At 37.9% G+C, this 16535-nt stretch overlaps 1 protein-coding gene across 3 annotated transcripts; it reads right to left on the bottom strand.

Annotated features, from left to right (window-relative positions):
• Nucleotides 1-33: 33 nt before the first annotated feature.
• On the bottom strand, nucleotides 34-7231 carry LOC113048982 (activating signal cointegrator 1 complex subunit 2-like). 3 transcript variants are annotated; one of them, XM_026210978.1, is made up of 19 exons: nucleotides 7151-7231; nucleotides 6540-6681; nucleotides 6283-6441; nucleotides 5113-5286; nucleotides 4373-4502; nucleotides 4217-4284; nucleotides 4026-4139; nucleotides 3801-3913; nucleotides 3647-3718; nucleotides 3467-3571; nucleotides 3310-3378; nucleotides 3151-3225; nucleotides 2536-2761; nucleotides 2263-2459; nucleotides 2055-2174; nucleotides 1661-1897; nucleotides 973-1054; nucleotides 706-800; nucleotides 34-621 (listed from the first exon to the last, which is right to left on the bottom strand). In XM_026210978.1, the coding sequence occupies exons 2-19, from the start codon at nucleotides 6624-6626 to the stop codon at nucleotides 450-452; spliced, it is 2295 nt and encodes a 764-aa protein (XP_026066763.1). In that variant the 5' UTR covers nucleotides 6627-6681; nucleotides 7151-7231; the 3' UTR covers nucleotides 34-449. The 3 variants fall into 3 exon arrangements, with proteins under 3 accessions (XP_026066763.1, XP_026066765.1, XP_026066764.1); XM_026210980.1 differs by having other exon boundaries at nucleotides 6540-6647; nucleotides 7151-7202; XM_026210979.1 differs by lacking the exon at nucleotides 7151-7231 and adding an exon at nucleotides 6782-7027.
• Between the last annotated feature and the right edge of the window lie 9304 nt (nucleotides 7232-16535).

Raw genomic sequence — 16535 nt, 5'->3', positions numbered from 1 at the left:
CTTTTAAGTTCATTCTCAAATTTATTTTAGATGTTACTTTCTCAAACCTGATGTTCCTTGATTTATTTATTAAACTTTCTTTAACAGTGCAATATCTGTTCAATAAACTTGTGTGTTACAGAGCAAAAGACATGACTCCTCTACCTTACAAAACTGTTTTCTTCTTATACATTATGTAATGTAAAAATGTACAAATACAATAAAAATAGATGATTATCTTGATCCCTTATAGACAAAAATCCTGGTGCGTTTTACAAAGCACTTCAAACTGTTGATTCATACTTCAGAATATAAACTCATTTTTATTTCTAAAGAAAGACAGGTTTATGTAATAGACCAGAGTGTCGTATCGATCTTTTGTAAACGAGGCGCTACATTTAACCTCAGGTACTGTTTTTGCTTTTAGCTCTCCAAGAACTCTGCAATGCGCTGTTGTACAAGTAAAAGTCTTAGGAAGGGATCATGCCCTTGTTCCTCTTCCTGTCAGCCATCGTTCTGCGATTGTGATTGGCTCCTCTGCTCTTATTCGCTTCTTTTCTGCGGCGGTCCAAAACGGTGTCCTGCGTCTGGCCCCGTCCCCTCGGTCCACCTTCCACGTGACTCGCTGGTGGTGGTCTGTAGCTGTCAGGAAGAGCCAAGTAAAATCAATAAATGACTGACTGATCCATGTTTGAGATTAATTAGAGGATATCTTATTAAACGTACCCTTTCCTGCTTTGCATGGCAGCTCTCCTGGCCTCAGCTCTCTCTCGGAGGACTGCTGGGTCCTGGACGAACTGATCCTTCTTCACAGTCTCATTCTGATCAGAATAACCCAAGAAAAGACCATCGGAAATACATGCAAATGTGAGAAGCGAAACTGTAACTTATTTCAAATCAGTGTCATTTCTGTTTACAGGGGGAAAAAAAAGAAAGAAGGCTGATATTGAAATGTGATCTATGGCCAAAATCTATTTCATATAAAAAAGAAACCTCGTCCTCTTCCTCCTCCTCGTCTGCTACATCCTCCCGCGCCTGTTTGCCTCTTCTGAGAACTTGTGGGATAGTAAACGGCCTAAAGGAAAAACGTTTTAATGTATTTGACTGCAGTAATAATCATAAATATCATGAGAGTAAAAATACACATTCTTCATCTTCAGACATTAAAATATCAAGCTTTTATCTTGAAGGAAAGGCAATTTTGGTTTGTACAGTACTAATATACCGTATTTTTCGGACTACAAGTCGTATCTGAGGATAAGTCGCATCAGTCCAAAAATACGTCATGATGAGGAAAAAAACATTTAAGTCGCACTGGACTATTAGTTGCATTTATTTAGAACCTAGAACCAAGAGAAAACATTACCGTCTCCAGCCACGAGAGGGCGCTCTGATGTCACTGATGTCTTCAGTGTAGACTACAGGAGCAATGAGCAGCATAGAGCGCCCTCTTGTGGCTGTAGACGGTAATATTTTCTCTTGGTTTATTTCTCTCTGTTCATGTCAAATTAATTTTGATAAATAAGTCGCACCTGACTATAAAGTCACAGGACCAGCCAAACTATGAAAAAAGTGCGACTTATAGTCCGGAAAATACGGTAAATCCACTATTTGCAATGCATTTCTCATTTCAAAAATGAGAGAGAGATGCAAGTTTATGTACACCAGTCACAACACAAACCTGCGGTTCAATAGTTCATCCTCCTCATCCAGATCATTGGCTCCTATTTGGTTGACATCATACGTGTCGTCATATTCGTCATCATAATCATACGTGCCAAAAGCATCATCACGGTCTCTGAGAGGGTCATTTTCTACGGGAATCTCATCCACCACTGTCTGGTAGGCTTGATATCTGGCTCTCTGCTCTTCTATGTGCTGCTTGTCTTCTAGCGTGGCTCGCACACTCTCCCTCTCTCTGAAAAATGCAGAGATATTCATTTCTAGTTGACACAAAGCATCTTTCACAGCTTGAGCTGAATATTTCATAAGCCTACTTTCATGTGATGTCAGTTTATGGTGTACTCGTCAATTTCTCTTGACCATGTGGATGCATTAAATATCACAGAACTCACCTCCGGCCTTTCCAAATGCGACTCATGTCCAGTCGCTCACGGTTGAACACGTCGAACTCGTCATCGTCAAACGCGTTGGATCTGGTGCTCAAAACTGAGGGAAGCTCTTTCTTTGCCGGTCTACAGGGACACATCACAGGGCCAGTATGCAACAATGAAGCGGACTTGAGTTAAAGCATAAATCCTAGACATTTCAGTTGGACTTTACCTTGCCATTGCCCTGTCCAGTTTGTCAATAGAAGGAGGCAGTTTATCTTCCAGGACATTGTTAATGACAAGTTCAGAATTGTAGCCATACTCCTCCAAACATGCCAGTATGAATCCCTCTCCCAGGTCGGGAAGCAGATCTCGGATATGTGTCAGCAGAGACTCCAGTTCTCCAGCACTCACTGTGCACACTGCCCCCTACAGGACCACAAAATATATATTATTATATAAGACAACATACTGTTCTAGATGTATGAGCAGCTAATGAACTCACGTTGTCACCCTTACGGGGAACATCAGTCATAGCTTCCGCTCCTCTCAACTCATCTCTGTCTCCCAGCACTCCTGCTCCTTCATTCTGGGAAGCTGCTAAATCTCTCCCAGTCATGCTTTTGGCTCCTGCGCTGTGATTGGCTGATGAGGGGAAGCTCCTCTGTTTCCCCACACACTCCCAAGCAGACTCTACGCCCTGCAAAAGGTAAGACGTCCTGGTGTCGTCTCTGAGGGCACAGATCAAGGAGAACCGCAGAAAATCAGCAGAGAGTAGCTTAAAAATGTTAGAAACCAGACATCATTCTGATTCTCTGTGACGAGGCAAGATTTTGAAAATGTGTTTTTAAATTGACAGCATAAACATTGTGGCAATAACCCAACTGGCATTGCAACCTTAATTAAATGAATCCTGTGCATACATGATATCTGATATTGGTATTACAGAAAATTGCACCATCAGTGCACCATTAATTATGAAGCATGTATGAAAACAATATTTGTGGAAATCATTGAGTGCATCTTCTCTAGTAGAAGCCTGAAAGATGACAGAATGCTTCCTCTTTTATTTCATTGGAAGTCAGCACACTGTGTTCCTCTGGACTACTGTGAAGGATACAAATGAGGGAAGGCCTGCTGAAGGAGACTGATGTCGTCTGCTATAGAGAACTGTTCATCATAATCTGCCAGGAATCTGAGCGATAGAGAGAGGAAACATTGGCTGTGATAGATTACATACACAAACAAGACCTCGCTCAGAAATCCGGGCTTAATTTACCTTTTCTCTGGAAGGAAAGCGGTGAAGTTCTGTAGAAGATCATCTACACAGGAAGCCATGCTTTCAGTGCTGTGAAAATGAATGAAATATGTTATATCAAGGATATCTGGTATTCATTGCTCATCTAATGTGGTTTAAAGCATGTGTTTGTCCTCACCCCTCCAGTATGGGCTGTAAACACGTGTGCTGGAGCAGCAGGTGAGCGATCTCTACCATTTTCTTTCTCGAATGGGATATTCGTCTCCACATGTCCTCCTGGAAACTGAGACAGATTGCATCTAGTTTAACCAATCTGTATAAATTCACCAAAGCGTGCGAGTCTGACACGCATTCGAACCTTTTATCGAAATTTCTCTTCTTCACTGCTTTCTCCAGGTCTGGAACTGCCATCTCGTAGAAAGACGATAGTCTACATTGAAAGCATTATTTTGGTATCAGTGATAACAGGTATGTGTGAATTATAGTTTGGATGGTGTGGATGTTTTTGTGACCTGTTAAGAAAGTTGTGTTCTTTGAAGGTAGTGCAAGCTTCAGGGAAGATGTCCAGGAAAGAGTGGATAGTAGTGCAAGTATCACACATGTACAGCACTAAATCTGCAAGCTCCTACAAGAAATATAATCATTGCATTTGCTTCTTTTAAAACACTGAGTGAATTAGAGTCAGTATGTGTCTCTGTGTTTGTTATGAAGTGTAAGAAAGTTTGGTTTTTGGTTACCTCCTCTGGCATGGTCATGGTAGTATGGCGTTTGTTTGCATTGAGTTTGAGGGGTTGACCGGTTCCTGTGTCCTCTGACTGAATACCACACATCTGTAATATTGTATCAAACACCTAGAATGTACACACAGAGATTTTCAGGAAGTTCAGCTGAAGCTGATTTAGAAATGTCTCATGATCACATGAACTACCTGGATGATTGAAGGTATCGTCTCATTTAGGTCTCCATAATAACTGGGCTGTTGAGTAAAAATGTTCTCTGGAAAAAAAAGAGTACAGAATTACATTTTTGTTTTAAATATGGAAACTATTGTGAATGATAAAAAAAAAAAAAAACAGGTGTGTACCAATCATTTTATGTAGCAGTTGGGAATTCCCTTTCCCAAACAGCACACACACATCCAGAATTTTGGGAATGTCAAATAGGTAGTTGTTGTAGATGATCTCTGCAAACACTTCAGGGGTTATAAAGTGCTCCTAAAAAACAAAAACAACGAAAGGTTTGAACCCCACTGAATAACAAATATATTGCAATGATATTAATTTAAAGTCATTTAATACAAAACCACCAGCATACATTTACACTATTGATCAAAAGTTATGTTCTTTTTGGAAATAATTAATGCTTTTATTCAGCAAGAATGCATTAAATCAAACAAAAGTAACAGTACAGATGTTTTATTGTCTCAGAAGATTCGGTTTTAAATAAAGGCTGTCTTTAATCATTTATTCATCCAAAAAATCCCCAAAATATTAACCAGCACAATTTCTAATAGTAAATGTTACTTGAGCATTAAATCAGCATTTTAAGATTAGATTCCTGAAAGATTTGTGTGATACTGAAGACTAGATTAATGGCTGCTGGAAATTAAGCTTTGCCATCACAGGAATAAGTGAAATTTTAAAATATATTTATATAGTTCAAGTCTTGGCGAGTATAGAGGACGAAAACAATAAAACATCTTATTAACCCCACACATTTCCTACTGTACGACTTATTATTAGCCACACCGTGCAAGGATTATGAATCTTAAACAAATAATATAGTTACACAATATAACTTATGTAAGTTCAGGAGTTTGTTTACCTTGGACTCTTTGTGCGTAGCCATCCTGAGGAAGACCATGAACACGGAGCGATGAATGTTCCTCTGCATGTCGGCCACAGCTGGACTAGACGAGAGACCGGATGGGTCCAAACCACGTGGAGCGTGTCTCAAATAAGAGTCCAAACACCTCTGCAGTGACTCGTCAAATACCACCTTAAATGGAGAAAGAATTAAAAGAAGAAACAATATGACATCTGCCTGGAGACATACATGTAAGGATCCAAAAACAGCAGTATTATTATTTTGCTGTACTGTATCTTCATTATTAACAGTTTTTTTTCTTTTCAAGAGATGTATAACTTCACTTAACCTGTAAACGGTCACTGGCCCACCGGTGGGCTCACTTGATATTACATATTTTTAAACAGTAATATCTTAGTCTGAACCTAAAGTAATCTTGACAAACTATATATCATTGGAAAGCTTAAAAATTGTAGTTTTGATATCTGGTGACTGATTTTCTTAATATTTTACAGAGCAGCTGTAATTTATTAATATGCAAGAAGAGTATAATCAGAGTCAGAGAGTGCGTTCTGACATTTACTTTGAAATAGTGATGAATCATGAAAAATCTGTAAAAAAATCTTTATTCATTTTCATGAAGTGTGTTCAACAGATAACATCCATTGTGTTTTTTGAGAAAAAAAAAAGTGTCTAAAAGTATTCTGAATATGTAGAAGAAACAATAGATTGTCCTTTTTTGATGCATTGTGAACTATAACGCAAGTCCAGGGTTCTCGTAGCATGTCTTTTAAGTATTTATTGAGGTTTAATTGAAATCAAATACTGCCATACTGACTCTTAATACATCTGATTGTGATGTCTACTTCATAAATATCAAGGGAAGTATGGAAAAACATGTTTCAGTTCACTCAAACCATTTATGGAAATGAAGGCGCCCTTAAATGGTTACTAATGGGGTTTGATGGTCAAGAATCTCACTGAAAGCTCATTTTGTGAGATATCAACCTCAAATTTGGAACATAACTTGTTCAGAATTTTGGTTTTCTAGCAGTTTTAGAGTAAAACATGTTTTGTAAAATATTTATTTTATATAAAATATAAATATTTAAATTATTATATTTTATATTTTCATATAAAGTTAAATCAAATCAACATGAACAACTCTTGTATTTTAGAGAGTCAAACCTGACACCAGAATTTGTCATGAGGTAAAGCCAGCAGCCAGTCCAGATCCTCGGAGATGAACTGAGCATGCTCCAGAAACTCCTCCGTCAGCGCCGGTGTGCTGTCCTCAGGTGGAGGTTTATAGCTTAAGAAACATCTCTCTTCTTTACGGTCAGGGTGCTGATGGGAGGCAGCATCATCATTCACACAACTCATAGACGTACATAGTGATGGTTCAGCACAACTCTAGTTAATTATGCAGTAAAGTCTTCACTCACTAGTGCTGGTAGGGTGCGTTCTTGGCCTTGTGCTCCGATGGGCTCAGTCACATGCAGTTCATCTAAAGGCACTTTTGCACATGCCATCTCACCTGCCCAGGTACAGACCTGCCGTGAGGAATATGGCCAATGGAAATACCTCCTGATAAAAGACATATTCAATCATTTTATTTGTCTGGACTGTGGGTAAATCAGAATTAAATGGCATTTAAAGATGGTATTAGGTCTAGTTTATGTTTTACAGTAGGTCTTAAACAGCAGGCCCAGGTATGTTGAGCTGTTGATTGACAGATCTGACATGCTAACGTGATCGAGATCCACAAGCAGTGAGAAGGTTGAAAACACCAAGAATATAGTTTATCATTGTAGAGATTGTCTACACAACAGTTCAATTTAATTTGAGTTTCAGCAAAAGGCAGGCGTTAATAAAAACAGCACGATTGTGTAGACTGTTACTGACGATGAGTCGGAGAACCGCAACGAGCTGGGAACTAAGAAAAAAAGTGAGCTTTCTTGCGTTTAAATAACAAATGACCATGTTCGTTTCAACAACACAGAATAAAAATACATAGAAATAACGTTTAGTAAAACCCAAGTGATAGAAATGTCACCTCTCAAGTGAATCTTTCAACAGATGTTCACCAGCTCCGACTCAAGGCATCACATCACATCCGGTGATCTCACGCTGGCGGCATTTCAAAATAAAAGTATTTTATAAAACTTACACAATTTAAAGATAAACCTACGTAAGTAAATAAAAAAAAAATAACGTAAATGTTACCAAGAAAATAACGGTTTATTCTGTCCATGGTCAGCCATAAACATTTTTTTTTTGTTTATGGCTGAATAACTGATGTATAAAATTAAGTTGAATCTTTGTTTGTCAGTGAAGTCAATTTTTTTTTTCTCTTTCTGTCTCAAAATTTTCCAGTTTAGTTATTTTTTAACTGCACGAAATATCACTGTACATTTGCAACGCAAAATAATAATAATAATACAAATAAAGTTATTGAAGCCATAACAATAAAGACACAAATTCCAGTTTTTATTAGTTATAAGCTAATGCTGTGGTTTGTGAAGTCACTCATAATTACTACAAGAAGTGCATGACTGTAAACCTTGTAACAAATAGCTGTTTGTCTATGATAGAAATTCCTTAAGTTACATTAACTTATTTATTTTCATTAGTTAATGTGAACGTTGTTAGTCCAGTTTATTCCTTGCATAATGATTAAATAAAAGCGTAATATAAAGCACCATCAATAAACTAATAAAAATAATTAGGAAGGAGAAATTACAAATGAAAAAAAAAATAAAACAAGAAGAGAAACAGTAATAGTGCACAATAACGATCATTCTTCTGGTAACATTGTGCTCACGTGACTGATTACGCGACACGTGCAAAAAAAAAAAAATGTACAATGTTCTTTTAGGCAGTACTGTAAACTACAAAGATAAACAGACCTGCATTTATTTTATATTTTTTTATTTTAACGGCTAAATTTCAAACCCATAAATGTACATTTTCAGTAAAAAAACAAGAAAACAAAACAAAATTAAAATGTTTCATAGCATTAAAAAATTCTGTGAAATAATATATTGATTTTTTTTTTACACTTTTTAATGTATTCCTATAATTTTGTTTACATCTCCCCCTAGCATTTTATTTTTGTATTGTTATTGTTGCTGGATTGTGTAATGATGAGCAATAATAATACTAATAATACTAATAATACTAATAATAATAATAATAATAATAATAATAATAATAATAATAATAGGCTAATAATAATAATAATAATAATAATAATAATAATAAAAGATCTGCATGTGTCAACGAGATAATTCTCCAAATCTGCCACCAGAAGGCACAAGATACCAAAATCACAAACAACAAACCCACAAAACACATTGAAACATTTTTTTTTTCTTCTTCTTCTTCATTGGGAACCACTCACCAAACCCAGTCTTCCAAACCTCAACGAACTGAGTTGTCTGTTTTGATATTTGATTAATATGATTTTGAAGGTTTTCAGATGCGCCATGCTGGTTCATTCATGATTTCACTCTGAGTAAGACGAAGTGAGCGTGCATGTGTGTGTGTGTGTGTGTGTGTGTGTGTGTGTTTCAACTCCATCATAGCTGAAGCTCAAGTCTCTGCTCCGCTTCAAAGCTCAACACAACGCCAAGGCCCCTATGATGGAGCGCGCGCGCGCGTGCCGCCTCCTCTATTTGCGTAGCGAAGGCTCCACCTTTCAAGCGTTGCAGTGACCTCAGCAGCAGTGGGCTGAATTGAGCTGGGTGGGATTTTCAGTCTCGTATTCACGATCTCGTATCCAAGGATCACGATTTAACGGTGTATGTGACGGAGCGAATACGCATTTAGCCGGCTGGCTCTGAACGGTGCAGGGTTTGTGTTCGTGTTTGCGTGCATCTAACGATAGGGATCAAATAAACGAGGAATGTGGGATTTACAGAATGCCCAACAGCGTTGGAAAAAGATTTAAACCCACCAAATACATCCCGGTGTCCACTGCCGCCTCTCTTCTGGTGGGATCCACTACTTTATTCTTCGTCTTCACGTAAGTTTGCGGCGATTTCATTCACTCGCTATTCCGGGAAACGCTGGGAGAGATTGTAACTGTTCACTGGAGTAAGTTTTATGACAGTTAAATGACCACAAGGCCTGCGGTTTGACTAAACATATTGAGCTCTTTCTCTGATTTCTTCATTTTAAACGTTTAGTAAGTTGATGTGTATTAAGTTTGCATTCTGAGGGGTCTTAATGGTAAATGATATTGGTGTTTTCTGATGAGATTTCTTGAAATTAGTTCAGCTGGTTTTCCTGAAATAATTGTGCTATAACATATAAAGTGACCATAAAGTGATTTTGTAAATTGTATCGATGGCCAGGTAGTTGCATTCATCAAGCATTGAGTGTGATAGAGCAGCTTTGATTTACTCCAGCAGTTTGAAGAGTCAACATATGGCTGTTTTGTATCACTTTAACTATTCTCTTTCAGGTTATAGTCCAGAGTACACTGTCTTCCTTTCATCATCTTGCAGGCATAAACCTGCCTGGTCTTTGTGTGTTTTGTAGGAAGAGCATCTTGGAGATTTGTGCTGTCATGATTTTTTTTTATTTTATTATTATTTATCGTGGAATATGTCAGTACATCAGATGACTTTTTTTTGTGTACATTTTTAACACCTTTTTGTTCTTGCTATCTTATTTTGAATAAGTTATGCATTATGACAAATGTTTTTTATTATTATTTAGAAAAAAAAATGCAAATACTGTATATAAAGTGCTGCTGCTGTGATGTCAAAAGCGGGAAGCCTTGGGTCCCCTTGAGTTAAACAAGGTCTGCTGTAAATATAAATTGATGTTATGTTTTGTAAATAACATACACCTATACTGAAAATGTGAATTTTGAAAAAGTTATGTTATTTTTTTATGCACAAATGGCCAAGTACCCTCAAGCTTTGTTTACCTGAAATCTTATTTTACTCATTAATTGAAATATTCCATTATAAAAACCCACAGGAAACTCTCAAGGACATCCAAATTAGTCTCCCAGGTTTTGACGTCACAGGTGGATCGCTCTATAGTCTCATAATTAATACAAGGTCGTTAAGCCTAATGCATGATAATTATAAAAGGTTTTGCAAAATACCGTATGTCAACATGCCAGCAGTTTGGTCGTTCGTTCACATGCAAACGCAGCACCAGGTGACTGAAACCGAACGTTTTTGAAAACTCCTGCCAGGATGAAGATTCCCAACACACTCATGGTGTTATCATGTAGACAGTGAAACTGGAGATTTTGAGCATGCACTTACTGGAAACTCTTTCAGGCTTCTAATTGGCCAACTTGGCTTTACAGTTGAGATTATATCGCCACCTGTTGGTATGGCTTGCTCTTGACAGTGCTTCATAATGCTTTTGCGTTCCCTCTTGAGCTTTCACGAGACATCACAGAGACATTTTATCCAATATGGGAACTCCTTCCCTTCCAACCTTTCTGAAGTCTTATTGGTAAATGTCTGGCGAATTGTTCGATTGCAGGCATTGCTTGTCCAAACTGACCGCCATGTTGCTCATGTCCTGTGTGGGGTAAGGACCACTGTCCTTCTCCTGGTGACGGGAGTATCATTTTGCCGCTCTGCCAACCCCAGTGGTCACCCTGTTCCCCGGTTTCCTTCCTCAAAGACTGCTTCCACCCTCCTTCCGATATCACAGAGTTTGTGTCCTTTGGACTTGAGGAGGGAAATGACTCGATGTCAATCTCAGAGGCCGGTCAACCGGACAGCATGGGGTCACCAGAGCTCAAGGAACAGATCATTAAGGGGTTCTGTCGAAGGCTGTCCAGGAGTTGGAGCTTGACTTCTCCAGAGGAGCCTGCAGGAGTAAGCCTGACTCCTGGTATTTCAGGTCCCTGGTGTACACGAGCAGCTGGTGAAATATGGTCTGCACCCCAATCGGTGCATGTCCACTCTGATACACAGGCCATCTTCTCCCAAGTGGATGGGGCAGAGGCCCAACAGTACGTGTGTTCTCCACCTGTCGAGGAGACCGTCGTTGCGCACCTATGTCCTGCAGCAGACATCACCCTCCCCTCAAAGCCGTGCAGGACCACTGCATACCTTGCTTATAAAGTGTATGCATCTGATGGCAAGGCTGCTTCCACGCTGCACCCAATGGCAGTGCTGCAGGTTTTCCAGGTGTAGCTCCTGCAAGCAGCAGAGGCCATTAAGGATCTGTGCATGTCAAGACGCTGATGGCGACTACATGAGCAGCTTAGGCTGTGGGTAAGGCCATGGGTTTTATGGTCATCCTTCAGAGGCACCTATGGCTAAACCTGGCTGATCTCAAGGATGCTGATCGTAAAGTGCTGCTGAATGCTCCTGTGACTTCCTCTGGCCTCTCTGGTGATGCCGTGGAGTCCATTATTGAAAAATTAGCAGAGGCTCAAAAGTGTGCCAAAGCATGCTGTCCTCGTCGACACCTGGCTCTTCCTAACAGAGGGATAACCCCAGGCCATCGACCGTGGCGGTTACTGCTAGGCCTGTCACGATTAGGAAATTTGACTGATGATTAATTGTCTAAAAATAGTCATGGTTATTGCAATTAATTGTCTGTTTTAGGGCTTTGGTGATTATGAAGATTATCATAATTAATTGTAGGTTTTTTATGTCTTTCATTATATAACTTAATTAAATAATTGTTATCTTTTATTCTTTTTCGAGTTATTATTTTGCAGTGTAAGATTACATAGAATATTCCAAATTCTAAGAATAGGCCAATCTAACACCATTGCTATTTTTTTTCTACACCACTACAGAGTATCAATACTGTGGTTGTGGAACTAATGGCCCTTTGTTAAACACAATCCAGTAAATACTCACTTCCTCATTACAGAGAAAAAACTACATTTGAATAAAAAATATATAAGCTATGAAATTAAACTAGCTGACTGTATAATTTAGCAGCAAAAACAATATCTAAAAGTTGGTTCACATTATACAATTTAAATATGTATTCCATTAACTATTTGTATTTTTACAAAATACATTAATGAAAATAAGACATAAATCATGAGAAAACGAGAGGCTTCAAATAATATTTCTGTGTGTAAAACTTTGATGTGAAACGCTTCAAACAGCGCGGCACAAACATCCAGGGTGAAAAAAAGTAGAAAGATTTCAGCACCCATAATTCACTGGGCTTGATCAGACTACTGTATCTGTGAGCGGTGATATAAAAATGTTGAAGTAGTTTTAATGAAAGCCCTGGAGATTGGATGACAAGTTTTACAAATAATCACGGATATCTTGTTTCTTGGACCAGATAATACAAAAATAATACACTATGTTCATTTACTTATACTACCATTGTTAATGTACAAAGCCAGTTGAAGACTGGTAAACCTATGATTTGAAGGATTATTGTTGTTGTTGTTTTGTGTACTGGTTTGGGAGTGTGAGCCTAGAGCAGATGGATGATCTGTGGATTAAGAGCTCAACCCATTGCTGTTTGATATTCTGGATAAATATATTGTTTTGGAAATAGGGGTTGTTCTTTACATGATAAATTTCCTATGCAAATAATCGGAAACAGAATGGTTTTTCAGTTTCCTCTGCTAGCCATTGAGAAGGTGTATCTTTGTCCAGCCTCTGACCTCCAAAACCTCACTGTTATCTGTATATAAAACCGCACTCTCAGAATGGGGTGCGAATCACCAGAGGCCTCACGATAGATATTATCACGATACTTGTGTCACGATACAATATTATTGCGGTTTTAAATATATTGAGATATTGTACGATTAGGATTTATTTAAAACTATCGAATGATGTTATAAAGTGAGTTTGGAGTAAAAAACATGCTATTAAATGTGGTGCTTTTCAATAACGCACATGCTTTTTAGATGGAACAGCATTTACTACACCGAGCCGTAGTTCAATGAGATGCTAACATCCGCAAACAGATTTCATAATCAGAGAACGATTTCTTCTATTTGATTATCACCTGATTATTTCATCCGTGATTTTGCGAAGTTTGCATAGCTCTGTGTAGTAAATGCTGCTCCATCTGAAAGCACGCGATGGAGATTTACTACTAATCACCAAACCGGCTTTACTGACAAGATTCGCATGACATCACAAATTAAAAAATAAATTCTTAAATTCGATTTAAAACATGGACAGGGCTTTCCTGATAACTTTCCACGATGCCGCCATCTTTATTTAAAAGATTTATTCTTGGCGTCCATGTATCGATAAAGTAATGCTGCAGAAAAAATATCGCGATACTATGCTGTATCGATTTCCCCCCCCCAACCCTACACTCAGGTGCAGCACCAAAGCTAATGTCAGTATCTAAAGCACACTTGTTCACTGACTGCTTAGTGCTCACTAGACAACAGTCGGTAGACTTTCAAGGTAACAAAGGCTGTGTGATGACTTTCTCCTGAATGTGAGAAGTGATGGGGGATCTGGGTGTTGTCAGGCATTTAACAAGGTTTTCCCATCACTGCGTTCATGTTGAGGACAGTGAGGAGACATGTGGCATAGTCTTTATCATCTTCGAAGATATCATTTGTTTAAGATGTTTCTTAGTGGCTTTACCACTATCTAAAACATTCATATCATCAGTTTTTGAGATTTAATTTTTCTGACAATATGCAAGCAAAGGGAGCATGTTTAGACCCTACTTTTTCATCAGAGTGAACTGCTCAAGTGTTTCCTAAGTAAATGAGAATTAAGAGTCAATCACTTGTAATTGTGACAAGAACTACTGTACTTTGTGAGTCAAAAGATGAATTATGAAGTAGCAGCATTAAAGTCTTCGTTCATTGCTGATGGATCTTTTTTGGAATAGGATTCTGTGATTTTGAGAATCATGTTCATTATTTGAGCTCTGTAATGATTTGCACATTTATTCATCTCGAAATAAAGAAAAATTTCGCCTTTTTAAGGTTTTTTTTTCTTTTTGTGGTCTGTGTAGCAGTTTCACAACCAGTGAAAAGACAATATATCAGTGTGCGCTGGTCAGATAGTGTCCCCTTTTAATTTGTGTCTAACCTCTTTCCCTTGTTCCCTTAAGGGGGACAGATTGGATTAACAGCGCTCCGTGTGCAGATGTCCTGTGGTCTAGAGTATTTTCTAAACATTATGGTCACATAATGGGCTACAGTTGAAATTTAAGGCCATTAATGAAGTGGCTCATCTCCATTTATATTTATCCTTGTTCCCTGCTGTGCTTTCTTGTTAAATGGGCCTGTAATATTTTTATGCTGTTCTTCTAGATTTCACCATAAGCACTTGTACTCTGTGTAAGTCTGTGCACACAAACATAACTAACTCTTTTTGTGAATTCAGTGTTTTATTGTTCTGATGCAGAGTTTAGAAATGTGAAGGAGGAATTTGATACATTAATTAAAGTGGTCTGATAACAAACAGAGACACTGCTTTTGTTTAGCAAACTGTCAGGAAGAGAATAATATTTGGCTGATGAATTGCACATAATTCTGTCGATAATGAATCTGTCAGGCCGGAGACTCAAACAGAGCAGAACAGCGTCATTTATTAGCTTTATGCCACGCAGAAACAGCAGCGTGCAGATGGAGCGATAGACGAAACAGAAAGAGCATGAGGAAGGTTTGAACAGTTACTATGCAGCTGAGATTCTTTAAAATATCTTCTTTATTGTTCTGCTTAAAAAAATTAAAGATTTAGGTGAGTAAATGAAGAGAGAAGTGTCAAGACAGACAGATGTGCAAAACATTGTTGCTTTTTTCTTTCTGATTTAACAGAGGAATGGCATTCAAATGTAATCACCAATCAGAAAAACTCCTAAAACTTTCATCGTCAAGTCTCTAATATCTGCAGAATTATTTACGCGCATAACGCAGATATGGATAAGCAATTTTGACTTTGATTTCGATCTAGGTCAACAAATAAGTGCATGCAAGTAAGGTGCACGTAAGTTTCCCTTCATATGCACAGAAAGATGGAGAAAGCTTGACCTCAGATCTGTAACTGTTCATAAAGCTCTGTGAATACAGGCCATAAACTTTAATTATAACCATGAAAAGTTTGTGGATTTGGCTGCAGTCTTTTAAGTCTCGTTCATTTAAAATGATTTGTATTTCTTTTGTTCTCCCTAGAGGAAGCTACACAAGACGAAAGATAAACTCTTGGGTGAAAAGTTTTGTGAGCATCATTATCTGTGTACTGAATGGGGAAAATTGCATGCAATTAAATAAGCAAATATCTACCACTCTTCAGGTGCAAATGAAATGGAAATTACGCAGATAGCTGTACAGTTCTGTATGGCTATTGAAAATACTCTGATTATGAAGTTATTTAGACTTTATATCTGTGTAGGTATTTGTCTAGTTTTAATCTACTGCAAAACAAAAATGAATCATATCCGTTCCTTTCAGAGCCCTGCAAGCTCGCTTAAAACAATGGAGACAGCTATGACTCACTCACCGTATGTGGGACTCACATTAGAATGGATGTGGGAATCTAATTTTGGACGTCATAGCTCATGTATTCTTAGCTAGAGGCTACATGACAGTAATGAGATCAAATCTGTTTCCCCTGGTTAGTTGACATTAAGTAAAGGGGATGCTCATGAAGATTGATCCAAATGATGGTGTTAATTTGGGTATAGGAAGATTGTGCGTAGCTTAAACTAGTGTGTGCACCCTCTGAGAAATACAATTATGCTTTATTATAAGTTATAAGCAATGCATAACCATACATTTCCATTGTAACATTTTGACACCTGCAGCTGTTGGCTCTCAGTCGAGAGATGAATGATAGTTGAATGTGTGCACAGGCTTTTTCGCGTTCCTGTGGATTGAATTTGGAGATGTTTTTAAAACCATGCTCACCAAGCATGCATTTATTTGATAAACATTTAGCAAAACCACTGAAGTTGTGAAATATTATTGCACTATTATTACAATAACTGTTTTCTGATTTAGTTTAGTTGAATTATTTTTCTAAGTAGGCTGCCAATTGCAAACTGTTGATTCTGTATGCGTGGTTAAACTGTTGGACCTGTTTTTATTGATTGCTGATGCAACCCTTAGACGATCTATCAGCAGTGTACTATAATTCACAGAAACATGATCTGTCCATTGATGCATTGATGATCCCGGGTTTAGATAATGCAGATGGATCAGCTGCTGTCTGTGAGCCATCCTCTTGAGCTTTTCGTTGTACACAAATATATGAGCCAAGAATGCAGCGACTGACCTCAGATTCAAGTTTTCCATTGAGACATGTAACAATTTTACAAAACACTAGCATCCAATGTAGCAATGCTGCAAATTAATGAAGAAGTGCCCATTTAGTTATTGATTTAAAGGAATAATTTACCCCAGAATTAAAATATGCTGAAAATGTTTCAAGATGTAGATGAGTTTGTTTCCTCATCAGAACAGATTTGAAGAAAATTAGCAAATACATCACTTGCTC

Source organism: Carassius auratus, chromosome 30, assembly GCF_003368295.1.
Source record: "Carassius auratus strain Wakin chromosome 30, ASM336829v1, whole genome shotgun sequence".
Classification (NCBI taxonomy): Eukaryota; Metazoa; Chordata; class Actinopteri; order Cypriniformes; family Cyprinidae; genus Carassius; species Carassius auratus.
Note: the sequence above shows the minus strand (reverse complement) of the source record. Positions and strands in the feature narration are given on the sequence as shown.